General features: G+C 42.6%; 1 protein-coding gene across 9 annotated transcripts in view; it reads right to left on the bottom strand.

The window, feature by feature from the left end:
• Positions 1–13,313, bottom strand: part of TENM1 (teneurin transmembrane protein 1) — a 1,180,670-nt gene that overhangs the window by 47,666 nt on the left and 1,119,691 nt on the right. For all 9 annotated transcript variants that reach the window (XM_068251163.1, XM_068251165.1, XM_068251162.1 and 6 more), the window contains one exon: positions 9,813–9,985. In XM_068251163.1, the coding sequence (XP_068107264.1) occupies positions 9,813–9,985 (173 nt within the window). The remainder of the gene's footprint in view (positions 1–9,812; positions 9,986–13,313) is intronic.

Genomic DNA, 13,313 nt, shown 5'->3' with positions numbered 1-13,313 from the left:
ATGAACATTACAGTAACATGTGCTATGCAAGTAATGTAGGGCACATTACCCTAGCAACGCTCATGTTACCTAGGCAACATGAGAATTGATAATTATGCAATATGCGCTACCTTGTCAAATAATGGCAACATTTTAATCCCCATGTCAACTTTACTGTGCTTTTGTGAATATGGACCAAACTGTAGTAAGTATTCAATGTACAAAGTAGAAGGACAGAACAGGCACTGCAGTAATAATGGCGTTATAGAGTTGTTAGTTGCAAACATGCAGAGATAGCAAGCAGGGTAGTTTAGTTTTAGATGAGGCGTGCTCAAGCTCAAACAGAAAACAGGTAGCAATTAGATTTAAGGTTAGAAGAGAGTAAGCTGGCACTTGCATATTCTAATCATGTAAAATAGCTTTATTTCATCCTGCTAGTAACATTAAAAAGCTGCCTAGATCAATAGCATTGATTTTCTTGCCTACCCTGGCTCTGATGGCTGTGGGGTGAGGTGGGGGGCAGTACTCTCTTCTAACCTTAACTGTAGTAAGCATGTTTGTTGTTGCAAGGTAATGATATTGGCCTAAATTCACTAAGCTTATCTCCTGTCTTTAACCACTTAAGCCCACAGGGTTGAATTTTTTTTTGCATCTGAGCAACTTTCACCTCACATTCATTTGCCAATAACTTTATCACTACTCGGCACAATGAATGGATCTACATCTTCTTTTTTCCGCCACCAATTAAGTTTTATGTGGGTGATACATTTTGCTGAAAATTAATTTATTCTAAATCAATTTTAACTGGAATACTAAGAAAGAAATGGAAAAAAATCATTATTTCTCAGCTTTTGGCCATTATAGTTTGAAATTCATACATGCTACCGTAATTAAAACCCATGTACTTTATTTGCCAATTTGTCCTGCTTATTACACCATTTAAATTATGTCCCTATCACAATGTATGGCGCCGATATTTTATTTGGAAGTAAAGGTGCAATTTTTCAATTTGCGTCCATCACTATTTACAAGCCCATAATTTTTAAAAAATATATTATTATACTCCTTTGACATGCATATTTATAAAGTTCAGACCGTTAGGTAACTATTTATGTTTTTTTTTTATTTTTATTATTGTACATTTAAAAAAAAAAATAATTAAAAATTGTATGTGGGTAATTTTTGGTGTGGGAGGTAAACAGGTAATTTTTAATGTAAAAAGTGTGTATGTGTAATGTAAAATGCATGTAGGTGTAGTTTTACTATTTGGCCACAAGTTGGCCACAGTCAAAAAGTCCTGGGAGCGATCGAGCTCGCTCCCAGGAAGAAGTTTGTAGTAGGGGAACTTTTTGAGCTCAGAAAAGCCGCAGCGTCTGAAGAGACGCTGTCGGCTTTTCTCCGGGGGGGGGGGGGGGGGGGGGGTCCGATCAGTGAAAGGGATTTATAATCCCTTTCACTGATCGATGGGCTAACGGCCAGCAGCGGGGGCGCGGGAGCGCGCGCGACCCGCGGGAGTGCGCGCAGCCTAACTGGACAAGAAATTTCATCCAGTTAGGCTAAAGTGGTTAATAATGTTTCTAGAGTTAACACCATGGTGATAAGGCACGTAGTATTCAGGAAACATTTTACCTCAGGCAAACCTAAAGTTTACTCTTCTGTCTTTAAGTTAACTCTTCAATCCTTAAAATAACTCCAGAATTCTAAAGTTAAAGACAGGCTGTTAATTAACTGCGTGTGAAAATAACTACAGAGGAGGTAACTTAACTACAGTGGAGGTAACTTAACTACAGAGGAGGTAATTTAAGGAATGGAGAGAAGATAACTCTCTCACTGTGTGGTGGTAAGTTCTCTCTAGCCTAATTATCTCCAGCATGATCTTAGTGAATTAAGGCCAAAGTCTGTTTTTTTAAGCCTGCATTAAAGTCTAAAATTAACATTGCTTGTATCGTGTTTCCATAAAAAACTTATAGCAGCTTCACTGGTGTTTTTGTCTTATCTCATACTCTATGCACTGACTTCTGTTGTGAAACTCCACCCTTTACAGACGAGTGCTGTGGCACTTCAGCGGCACTCTGTGTCATGGATACAAAGAGTGCCATGGCACTTGGTGGGGCATACAGGACTCTTCGGTGGGTGCCGGGGTGGTGGTGGTGGGGGAGGGGGGTTAAGGCAAAAACACTGTTAAAGTCATTATAGTTTTTTCCTGAGCCCATGATACGGGACTTAGACTTTATAGTTTTTTTTTTAAGGACACGCTTGCTTTTTAAGTTACAATTAATGTTTGCTTTAACTAAAATCTTTACACATGCATAGAATTCTACATTAAACAAAGCAGCCCCAAGGTGAACATTAATGGTGTAGCATCAGGGCCAGGGCGCCCATGGTGCCAAATGAGGCAACTTCCTCAGGCGGAAAAAGTCTGGGGACAGCACCAGGCAGAAACAGGAAGTGAAGAGAGTGCCTGGCCAACCTACACTGGGGACATCTGTACTTGGCTAATCTATACTGGAGGCAACTGTACCTAGCTACCAATACTGGGGGGACCTATACCTGGCTACCTACCTATACTGAGGGTGTTTTTTGTGGGCTCACCTATAACGTGAGGTGCAAATTGTTGGGTGCTGTGCGATCATTCCAATTCAGGAGGGGGCGCATCCTCACAAGTTTGCTTCAGGCAGCGAAAAGTCTAGAACCAGCCCTGTGTAGCATCATAAAGTTCCCTCTTCTGTTGAATGTTTGGTCAGGACAGGGAGTGAAAGAAGCTTACATACAAGTCATAGATTCATATACCAGTGAAGTGATTGGCCGGGAAGCTGTACACTATAGGTATGTGGGCATTGGGTCCATCAAGAGACAATAATATATACAAATGACACACTCACCAGCAGTTTGGCTGTAAAAAAGTAACAAGTGTATTGTACAGAATAATAACACTGAAAAAGATCATAGGATAACACTGTTGTTACAACTTAACATATGGTTAGAAAGCAAATATATATATTAGAAGTAGTTCATGTATCAGGCTGTTTGGCAATAGCAAAAATGATACCCAGTATGTTATGTGAAATGTCTTTCTGGCGGTAGTTGCTGGGTAACATAGAGCCAAAGTGCCCAGTACACATTGAAACAGTCTAACTGACGAAACTAGAGGAGATAAAGTATAAAGCCACTATCCGCTTCTTATTAGAATATGATATCTGCATACTAAACTTTATAGAAATTCCACTGACAAAATATATATTTTTTCATCAAAAGTTATCATTTGGCCATTGCCAATCGGCCTGATATATGAACTACCTCTGAGTCATCCTATACAGTAAAACCTAACTGTCCCTGCCATAGGCGTAGCTATGAAAGACTGGGCCCCATAGCAAATTTTTTTGTGGGGCCCCTCCTTCCTCCCAGACCTGCCACCCCAATAACCCCAAGCCCCTCTCGGACCCCACCACAACCACCAAGACTAATGAATATTTTCCATCTAATTTGAAAAATATTTTCGATCGATTTTAGGTTAAAATTTAATCAGACTGGACAGAAAATCTTCATAGGTTAAATGGAGTCAGCACTCTGAAGGTATCCATAGATTTATTGATTTTTCCATTCAAATCCTGGCACATTCGATAAGAGTGCATTTATTGCCCCATGTGCCTGATCGATTGAATTTTCATCAATTTTAACCGACAATCAATTAAAAATATTGTTTAAACTTGGAAAAATCTGTGTGAATTAGGGGAAAGAAGGAATTTTGGGCAAAGTTTCAGCACCACCATAGGGGCCCATTAAATTTATCTGTAAGACTCCCGATATTTGTCGGGCTCCCAAATTTCCTTTCCTTACCGATAAATTTAAAGTGTGCCTAAGAGTCTGAGACAAATATCCTCCAGCCCTCTTTAGGCTGTTCGTTCCCGTGCCGCCTTGATCCCCCGGTGATTCCTCCCATCGCGGTGAGTGGGCGCATGCACAGTCCAGGGGTAGTACTATGGTACTGGTGCTCCTGGTGATGGAAGCCGATGCGACCACACACGCGCAGTACGCCTCGACTGAAAGACCTAACATGCTGGCTAGCGGAGGATCGAGGTGGCCTGGGAGAATGGTGAGGGAGCAAACAGCCCCTGGTATGTATAACTTTTTTTAATCCCCCCCATCTCCAGTTTCCATCTCCAGTTTCCTTTAATGGGTACCTGTGGCGTTGCCTGAAAATGTACTTTTTTAATTTTTAATGCAGGTAGGGATGGTTAAGGTTAGGCATAGGGAAGGAAGAGTTAAGCCATTGGGGGGTGGTTTGCGAGGACAGGGGAGTTTAAGATAAGGTGCCCGGGGGGGAGGCTGGTTCAGGTTAGGCATCGGTAGTGGGAGGGTTCAGTGGGACAATAGGTTTAGCTTACAATAGGTTGCTCACAACCACGAGAATCCTGTATGTATTAGCCCCTGATCCCCTCAGCCAGCGAACTGCGGGCAGATCGAGTTGGCCAATCGCTGGCTGAGCGCCTCTCCAACATCCCTCCACCTCCCCACCTCACATAGCCCAACAGAACGCTTCACTAGCTCATAGGCTAGTGATTGGTCTGTACAGTATATCAGCCCTGCAATGTCGCCTGGATCAAATAACGATCTCTCGTTGACCTCCTTGTATGTGCTTACCTGCTGGTAGTAGGTGAGGTGGGTGATGGCACTGCTATCCCCTCTGGGCTCTAGCTCCCTGGGACTACAGTGGCACTTTTGGAGCAGTGTGCTGCTGTCATGCCTAGCCAGATGTCTCTGTCATATTGTCTGTCTCTCCCTTCTCCTGATTCCAGCTTTCCAGCAGGTGAGGGTGGGTGACCACTGAAGGGCAGGCAGGTGACTGAGGTGCTGAAGGCTGACCCTCATTTAATAGCCTACTTGCTGCTGCTCATTGAGTCACCAGCTGCTCCTAATATCACCCCTCTTTCTCTCTCTCTCTCTCTCTCTCTCTCTCTCTCTCTCTGTATGCCCCACGGCCACTGTCCCCTCTTCTGGTGCTGTGACCGAGCAGACACATGGGAAGGGGGCGGGGGCCACGTTCAGTACCGCGGTTCAGGAACGCGCGCGCACTGACTGGCGGCGGGGGTGGCGTGGTAATATCACTACCTAGAGCCTGTTTTTAAGCGGGCTTAGGTAGGCCAGTCTGATATATATTTGCACTCTAAACCTATGTTAAGTTGTAACAACAGTGTTTGACCTATGCTCTTTTGTAGTATGATTTTTCTGTATAATACACTTGTTACTTTTTTTCATACAGACTACTAGTGTGTGTGTCGTGTGTAAAGTAAACAAAGCTTCCCAACTGCAGTGTAGAAACAATAACATATATATACAAACTAAAGCAGGAAAAAGGCAAAAATGCTACTGAATTATTTTTTTTTCAATGCCGTTGTCCGAACTGCGGGATATTCCCAAACCTGGAGACCTGATGTCTCAGTCTTAGTTAAGGTGCCCATAAATGGTACAATTTTTCATTTTTTTCAATTAGATAATTTAGTTTGATTATTCCGGTTGGACGAATATAAAGATTTTTCTGATCGGTCTGATCGGTCTGATGTCTGATCGGATTTTTATAGAAAAAAAGGTATAATCATTCCATTTTCTTGATTAAAAAAAAAGATTCTTTTCAACTTTCATTCATTTGATCATTTTTTGTTGAAAGAAATGGAAGTTTTTATTGTACCGTGTATGGGTACCATAATACAGCTAACCATGGAATTTTCTCACAACTAAACATATAGTAATCTTGTGGTGTTAGCGATTAATGACTAGTGTTAGTTTCATAAAGTGATTTGCGTGATAGATTGTTTTTTAACAACTGTATCTGCAGCAGACCACAGTGGTCTACATTGTGCCCTCCTCCCTTCTTACTGTCAGTAACACTTATGTGTATGTCTGCTTTTACAGGATGAGGTCACACACTTCCAGGAATATTTAGTAAAGAGTTACACAAATAACAAGCTATAAGAGCAGTTATGCTCATACATTTACATCCCCGCCAGAATTTATGAATTTTTACTTTATGAAAATTTGATTATCATGCCCAAAATGTTCTCTGTTTATTTATATAGCACCAAAAACTTCTGTAGCACTGTACAATGTATACAAATATACAATAATGGGGGCATAGATACATGAGCAGTTCAACATACTATACAATCAGGACAACTAGTTCAGATATATACAATTGATGTGTAGTTTGAAAAACCTCACCATTACTGAAGGATGCACATTTGATAAAATGCACAGAAACAGGAAACACAAGGGAGAGCTCCCTGCCCTTCCGAGTTTACAATCTAAAAAGGGAAGTAGGGTGGTGACACTGGGGGAGTAGACAAAGGGGTTAGCAGATGAGGCAGTGAGCTTTAAATTATAGCAATAGCAAATGATAGGCTTGTTTGAGCAGGTGTGTCTTGAGGGTACGTGTGGAAATTTCCAGGCTTGTAGCAAGACGGACAGGCTGGGGCAGAAAATTACAAAGAAAAGGTGACACTTGTGAGAGCGCCTATATTTTCGAGAGTGAGAGGTGGTGTCCAAGCTGGATGACAAGAGGGTCTCTATGGAGAACCAAGAATTCCGGGAGGGATGATACCTGGAGATATTTTTGAGATGGAAGTAGCAGGAGGTTCTTAATGTGTTAATATGTGGTTTAAATGAGAGCTCAGAGTCTACCCTGAAAGAGCAAGCTTCAGGAGTTGAGGTTATTGGGGAATTTTCTACATTAATGGTAACTATAGGCAGGGGAGCAATGAAAGATGGAGGAAATATCATAATCTCTGTTTTGTTTACATTAAGTTTGAGGAAACGGGATGACATGAATGCACAAACAGCAGACAGACAGTTGGGGACTGGAGATAATAATGTAAAAGGGTCAGGCACTGGGGGATAGATTTGAGTGTCATCAGCGTAGAGGTAATACTGGAAACCAATTAAGCGTATTATTTGTCTCAGGCCATAAATATAGATGGAGAAGAGAAGAGGTCCTAGCACTGAGCCTTGTGGTACACCAACAAATAGAAGTGTGAAAAGTGTAAAATAAGATAGTGAAAAAGTGTCCAGACAGGAGCTAATGCAGGAATGTGCTAGGCCCTTGATACCCAGTGAAAACAGTGTCTGAAGAATCAGAGAATGATAGACAGTGTCAAAGGCAGAGGAAAGGTCAGAAAATTGGCCTTTGGATTTTGCAATGAGGAGGTCGTTTGCAACTTTGTTGAGAGAACTGTTTCAGTGGAGCCGTGAGAACGGAAACCAGACAGGAGGGGGTCTAACAAAGAGTTAGCAAACAGAAAGTCAGACGGTTCTGAATAGATGTGTTGTTCCAGCAGCTTAGAAGCAAAGGGTAGAAGTGAGACTGGACAATAGTTAGAGAGGACTGTAGGGTCCAGAGAAGGTTTTTTGATTCATGATCAGTGGTTGTGTGAAGTAATTTTTTACTTTAAATCATAATGACAAGTCATAATGAGCTGTTTTTTTCATCATCAGGAGCCTATAGGCACATGCCTACAGTACCTTATGGTAAATCTGGCCCTGACACCAAGTCATGGACTGACGAAAAATTACCTTTCAATCAACCTACAATCCAATCATCCTGACCATTTAGCTTGTTGATTGGGGAATGAATATTGGCTAAGCCATCAACCCCACACAGACCCATGCTAAAGAAAACTTTTCCTGGGCAGGTTACATTACAATAAAAATCCAGTAATAAGCAAAAAGGAAGGAAAATATGTTGTCTCTGGTTGGCAAGTTCCAAACTGCAGTAATGGATCCACTTCAAAAGGAATTTGTCAGGCAAGAAAAGTGAAGGCTGCCATAGCTGACCTTTTCTATGATACATACACTACATCAGGGATTTTCAATCTTTTCACTAATTGTACAACTTTTATCACCTGAAAATTCACCCATGGGCCTGCGCAGTAGAGCGGACCCGATCAGTCTCGGCTGTTTCCACCAAAGTCAAAGCGGAGAGCTGCTAAGGCGTATGCTGGTATGCTGACAAGGAGATCTTTGGGTGTCCTTTTGCTGGATCCTCTCTACTGTAGAGGAAGGTGGGATCCTCTTTAGCCCCCGAGGTCCTTGCTGTGCTGCCCTGCAGAATAGTTCAGACCTCAGATCAGCAGTAACCAGACTGTCACTGTGCACAGAATGCCTGGCTGTCTCTTCACCACTGATCTGAGGTCTGAAGTATGCCGCAGGGCAGCACAGCGGGGAGCGAACGAGGGGAGTTGAACTTTGTGGAGGCAAGATAGGATAAGTGGCAGACAAACCTGGTGTGTACCACCTGGCCAACAGCAAAGTACCACTGGTGGTACGCGTACCACAGGTTGAAAAGCCCTGCACTACATGATACACACAAAGACATATGGCTATGGTAGGGACTAGATTGTGAGCCCCTCTGAGGGACAGGTAGTGACAAGCTTGAAGATCGGGGAGAGGAGCTTCTAAGCATAGAGGTACTCTGATTGAACATAGTTTGCTGTAAAGCTACGCTTGAAAAAGCGTTTTTAAACGAGACTGTCAGCATATACTAAACGGGCTGAATCCACTGAGGCTGATCTATGCATTGTCACTTATAAAGTCTTAAAAGGTGCTTGTGTGAAAGACTGACAGCACATATCAAACGGGCTGAATCCACTGAGGCTGAGTGATGCACTGTTGGAACTGACACCTGTCCATTGCACAAAATTGATCAACTCTTCTCATGAATAGGATCTTAATACACGATCTATTTTCGGAATAGTTGCTGGAAAGAAAGAAAAGAAAAATCTTTTTATCCATGCTCCAGGGATAATATGCTACTAAGGACTACCAACAAGCAATCTAGAGTCTAGGTGTAGATTTTAATTTGTTCAGGTTGTTGGGAAGAGGTTTTTAATACACCTGATGAATTTATGGTATGATTGCTAATAGCATGAAAGGCATGAGTGTTTTGTTATAGGTGTGGTTTTAGTATTTTACCTATGTACATGAGAATTTTATAGATAAAATCATTATCATTAGCGCGTGTTCCTTTTTTATTAATTGTCCTGTGTCCTGATCACCCCTCCCAGCTGCGCGCACTAGACTTCAGATCTCAAATTCAAAGTAAAAAAAATAAAATTTGCACCAAAACAGCAAAACAAGAACAACATCAGAAATCCCATCATGCTTTGCACAGAATCAGGGGAAAATGTCCTGGCAGTTTTCCTCAGTGCAGCTAAAAATGAGGTTTGGATAAGAAGACGCTGTGAAACTGTTAAAGAAACACCAAGACTTTTCGGTGCTGCTGAGTAGATCTTTAGTCTGGAGGTTCACTTTAACCACCCTATAGTAGACCATTCTTAAAGACGCAGTCCAGGTTTGCAGGATAACTTCTGAAGGCCTCACTGGAGATGCTTGGAGATCTCTGAGGATTTCTTAGTCAATCAAGCCTATTGTGTTACTCTATGGGCAGCCGCAGACAGAACAAAGCAAGAAAATGTAATCGCACTTGTGCAATCCTTACAATGTATCGAGCTAACAAAAGGGGAGTGTCACTTTAACTACTGTCATGAAATATCAGGCTTGCTTGAATAAGCTTCCTTTAGTCATTGTTGCACACTGTTGTCTATTTAAATTGAACTTTCAAGCACTGCATAAATTAACAAGTATTAGAGTAAATAGAAAATGATCTTGATTCACAATCATTCCAAGCCCTTTGTGTCTAATCTATAAATATCAGTGTAAGTGACACAGGAAAGCGATATGCTGTGAAAGAACACGGTAAATAAACCTGACCTTTTTCAGGATACAGAAAACTAAAGCTTTTCCCTTGTTAGCATTGACCTATTTTGTCACATGGCCTGCAGTACCTTGTTTTAAGGCATAGACAATGGTTGTGGCAGATATGTTGGTCGTGGCGATAACGTTTTCTTTGTTCGAAGTGTCTAGCTCAACCCGTGTGGATTTCTCCATATCGCTGTGGAAACTGCTGACTTCTCCGGTTGGAAAGGTTGCATTTGTTAAATGTCCTTCAAGGTTGTACCTTAAAATAGAGCAAAGGGGAAAAATATATTATATAGTTATACATGCCATTAGCTTTCTTAAATGTGCAAGGTCCAATTTCTGCGTCTGTGTACTTTGCTGTAAATAGCCCTATACATCAATCATCAAAAATCCTATTAAATACAGACGTAGATTCAATACACATAAACTGCGTTCTATCAGCATGGCATGCCGCTAATCTTCCATTTCCCTCCTACAAGTTATGGTATACGATAAAATCTCTCCTATTGATTTATGTTTTATAAATGTCATGCCAGCCTTACTATGGGAGCGTACTCTGTTAACATTAGTAGCGGGGAAAAAACATAATATTCACAGTTCACAGTATTTTCTGTGACCAGATTGCTGTAAGTTAACTCAGAGTTCCGCAACCCAATCTTCAAGGCCCACCATCAGTACATATTTTACAGAAAACCACAAACATGCACAGGTGAGGTAATTAGTGTCTCAGCAGAGCTGATTAACTACCTCTGTGGATTTCCACAAAACATGTACTGTTGGTGGGCCTTGAGGACAGGGTTGGGGAACACTGGTCCGCAGCAGCTTTTGCTGTGAATTCAGGTAGCAGAATTGCTGGCAAGTTGATATGAACTCAAAACAGCTGAACACAATGGAATGGACATGTGTGAAAAAAAATCCAGAACAATGTGATGCCAGCCATGTAAGTCACACAATTTAATCTCGTACTATAGCCAGGCCAGTGGCAGCATATGTCTGCTCTAGAATTACGCCACACACCCATGTAGGAGTTCTGTCTCCCAAGAGGATGAGATGGTGAGTGACTGTTGTGCAGACAGGCTGCACTGTTCTCTGCCAAGCAGCTAGTTCTGTGTTATAGAGTGTGAAGACAAAAGTCAAGCCCCCGTGGACACCTTTGTACTTAGCAGCCTGCAATCTGTAATGGTTACAGGAAAAGATTTTGCTGTATACTTGTATCATTAATATGGATGTATAGTTTCCCCTCCTCCTGTTACAAAAAAAAATCTGAAACAATGTTACAGAAGCCAAGTCCCTGGACCTGATGCTTAAAACCCAACTACATTTTAACATTTTAGTTACTCTTTCTCTCACCTCCCAATGACCTTAAAGCAGATCCCCTTTAATGCTTACAGTACATCACTAAACCCCACCTGATTTGTGGGAAACATGACTTTTAAGGCCACAGATCATCAGTATTTTTATGGCCAAGTGTAGGTTGCAGCAGAGATAGGAGTGGGGAGATTGTTCTGGGGAGGGGATGGAGTCAGAAAAGCAGTGCCTTCAGCTCTAGGCCAGATAGTGGGATCCTGCTACCACAAAGGCGCTTAGGTAAGTATCAGGCCCGGATTTACATCACAGTAGCCTAAAGGTGCAGATATCCTGGCACCCTAGACTTTGCCCTCCATGAACCAACAAACCCCTGTCAAACAGCACCACAAGTGGGCTGGCAGACTGTCACTTCTACCTTACTTACCTTCCCTATCATAGATACAAGTATCTATTAGCATTAGGAAGCCAGAGGTACCCTCAGTAATAAGGTGTCCCTGACTGAAGGGATATCTCGTTAGTGGAATGCGGAGACCTGTGTGAGTAATCTCTCCTGTTTGCTCTGCTCAGAACCCTGCATAGGGAAGGAGATAGGGAGGCACTAGGGGAGAGGAGTGAGCTGCCTTTCCATCACCATGTGCTTGTAGGCACGTGCCTACAGTGCCTTATCATAAATCCAGCCCCACCTTCATGTACAATAGCCTCTTCAGTTATATACAGTTCCCTTGAGCAGCAGCCACTCCCTATGTCTATGTGTTGTTTATTTGCAGCTTCCATATTCCATTTGCAGCATGTCTTCCATATGCAGCAATGCCACTTTCATGTCCAGATGCTCTTTGGCCAGCTGCCGCCCAAGGCCCGGGCCTTAGTGGCTTTTCCAGAAATGATATATGAGGCTCCATCACTACTCTTTTCACTAATGTACATAAATCTGTAGTAATCCTTAATGTAACCTTATGTCTTCTATCAGGGGCATAACAATAGACCCTGCAAGGGATGCAGCTGCAGGGGGGCCCAGAAGCTGCAGGGGGCCCCGTAGGGGGAGAAGTTTATTTTCCCTGTCCTGAGAGACTGACAACTAAGGGCTTGGAGAGAAAGAACTTTCTGCTCTCTGTACAATTGTTCTAATGACTTCATCTGCTCAGCCACTGATAAGGACTAATACAAAGTTTTGCAATCAAAGATTTGTAGACAGTCCCTATGCAATGTACAGCAGGGTCTTGTGTACAATGCGCTGCCTCCAGCCTCTCCACCCCCTCTCCAAGGGCTCTGTACTGTAGTGATGCTGCAGAAGTCTGCAGAGCCAGTTCTGCTCCATTAGAGATGGACAGAGTGAGTGTAATAAGCTGAGCCTGGGAGCACACTCATCTGTCAGTTTTCTGTATGCATTTTCTGCACACCAAGGGCTTGATTCACAAAGCGGTGATAACCCAGTTATCACGCCTAAAAGACTTTAGGCGTGATAACCTTTGCACCACTGAGTTATCACCGATTTTTGCTCTAACTCGCGCGAAGTTTCCGAAGTTACATGCGCGCGCAACGTCCCATAGGGCTTAATGGGAGCTTCGCGCGAAGCCGGGACGCTGCGCGCGCGCGTGCGCGGTTGCGCGCGCAACACCTTGCGCGCGGAAAATTCGCGCGAGTTGCTTCTTATCATGCCTAAAGTGAGTTTAGGCGTGATAAGGGGCTTTTCACTGGCGTGCAAACACTTTGCACCACTTTGTGAATCGAGCCCCATGTGTGAAAACATGCACGTTTTATCACAGAAGCTAATGTAATTGAGAAAAGGTGTGCAGTGCTTCACTGCTGTCTGTTTTTATCTGCATGGGGAAAACACATTCAAGTGTGCACTAACCAACTGAATAACATTGGCTCTCAGTTTACCTGTGCAGAAAGCAGGGAGCCCAGTGATTTCTAGTTATGCTCCTGTCTTCCTTAATACAGCCACAATGAATAAGATAATATTTTGCCTATTTTTCTGTTTTCACGATTATTCGGTTTCATCTAACATTGGACAAGTATTTGAAATACCTGTCCCTTTCACATCAATATCAACACAGGTTCTCTGTATTCCCTGTCCGGGACTATTTATTCTTTATAGCACTGACAGAAGGTGACCATAGAGCAGAAAACATTTGTAAAGTTGTAGAAATGTAGCAGTTTGGGGAGATTTAGTAGCAGACTCTGGCAATGATCCAGATGCTATGTATGTATCTGCTGCTTTGCAATGGTTGTTCTGTGACTTTGTGACATCTGTGCTGTTTCAGGTACCAGCACAAGTC

The sequence above is a fragment of the Hyperolius riggenbachi genome, chromosome 8, assembly GCF_040937935.1.
Source record: "Hyperolius riggenbachi isolate aHypRig1 chromosome 8, aHypRig1.pri, whole genome shotgun sequence".
In the NCBI taxonomy this organism is placed as follows: Eukaryota; Metazoa; Chordata; class Amphibia; order Anura; family Hyperoliidae; genus Hyperolius; species Hyperolius riggenbachi.
Note: the sequence above shows the minus strand (reverse complement) of the source record. Positions and strands in the feature narration are given on the sequence as shown.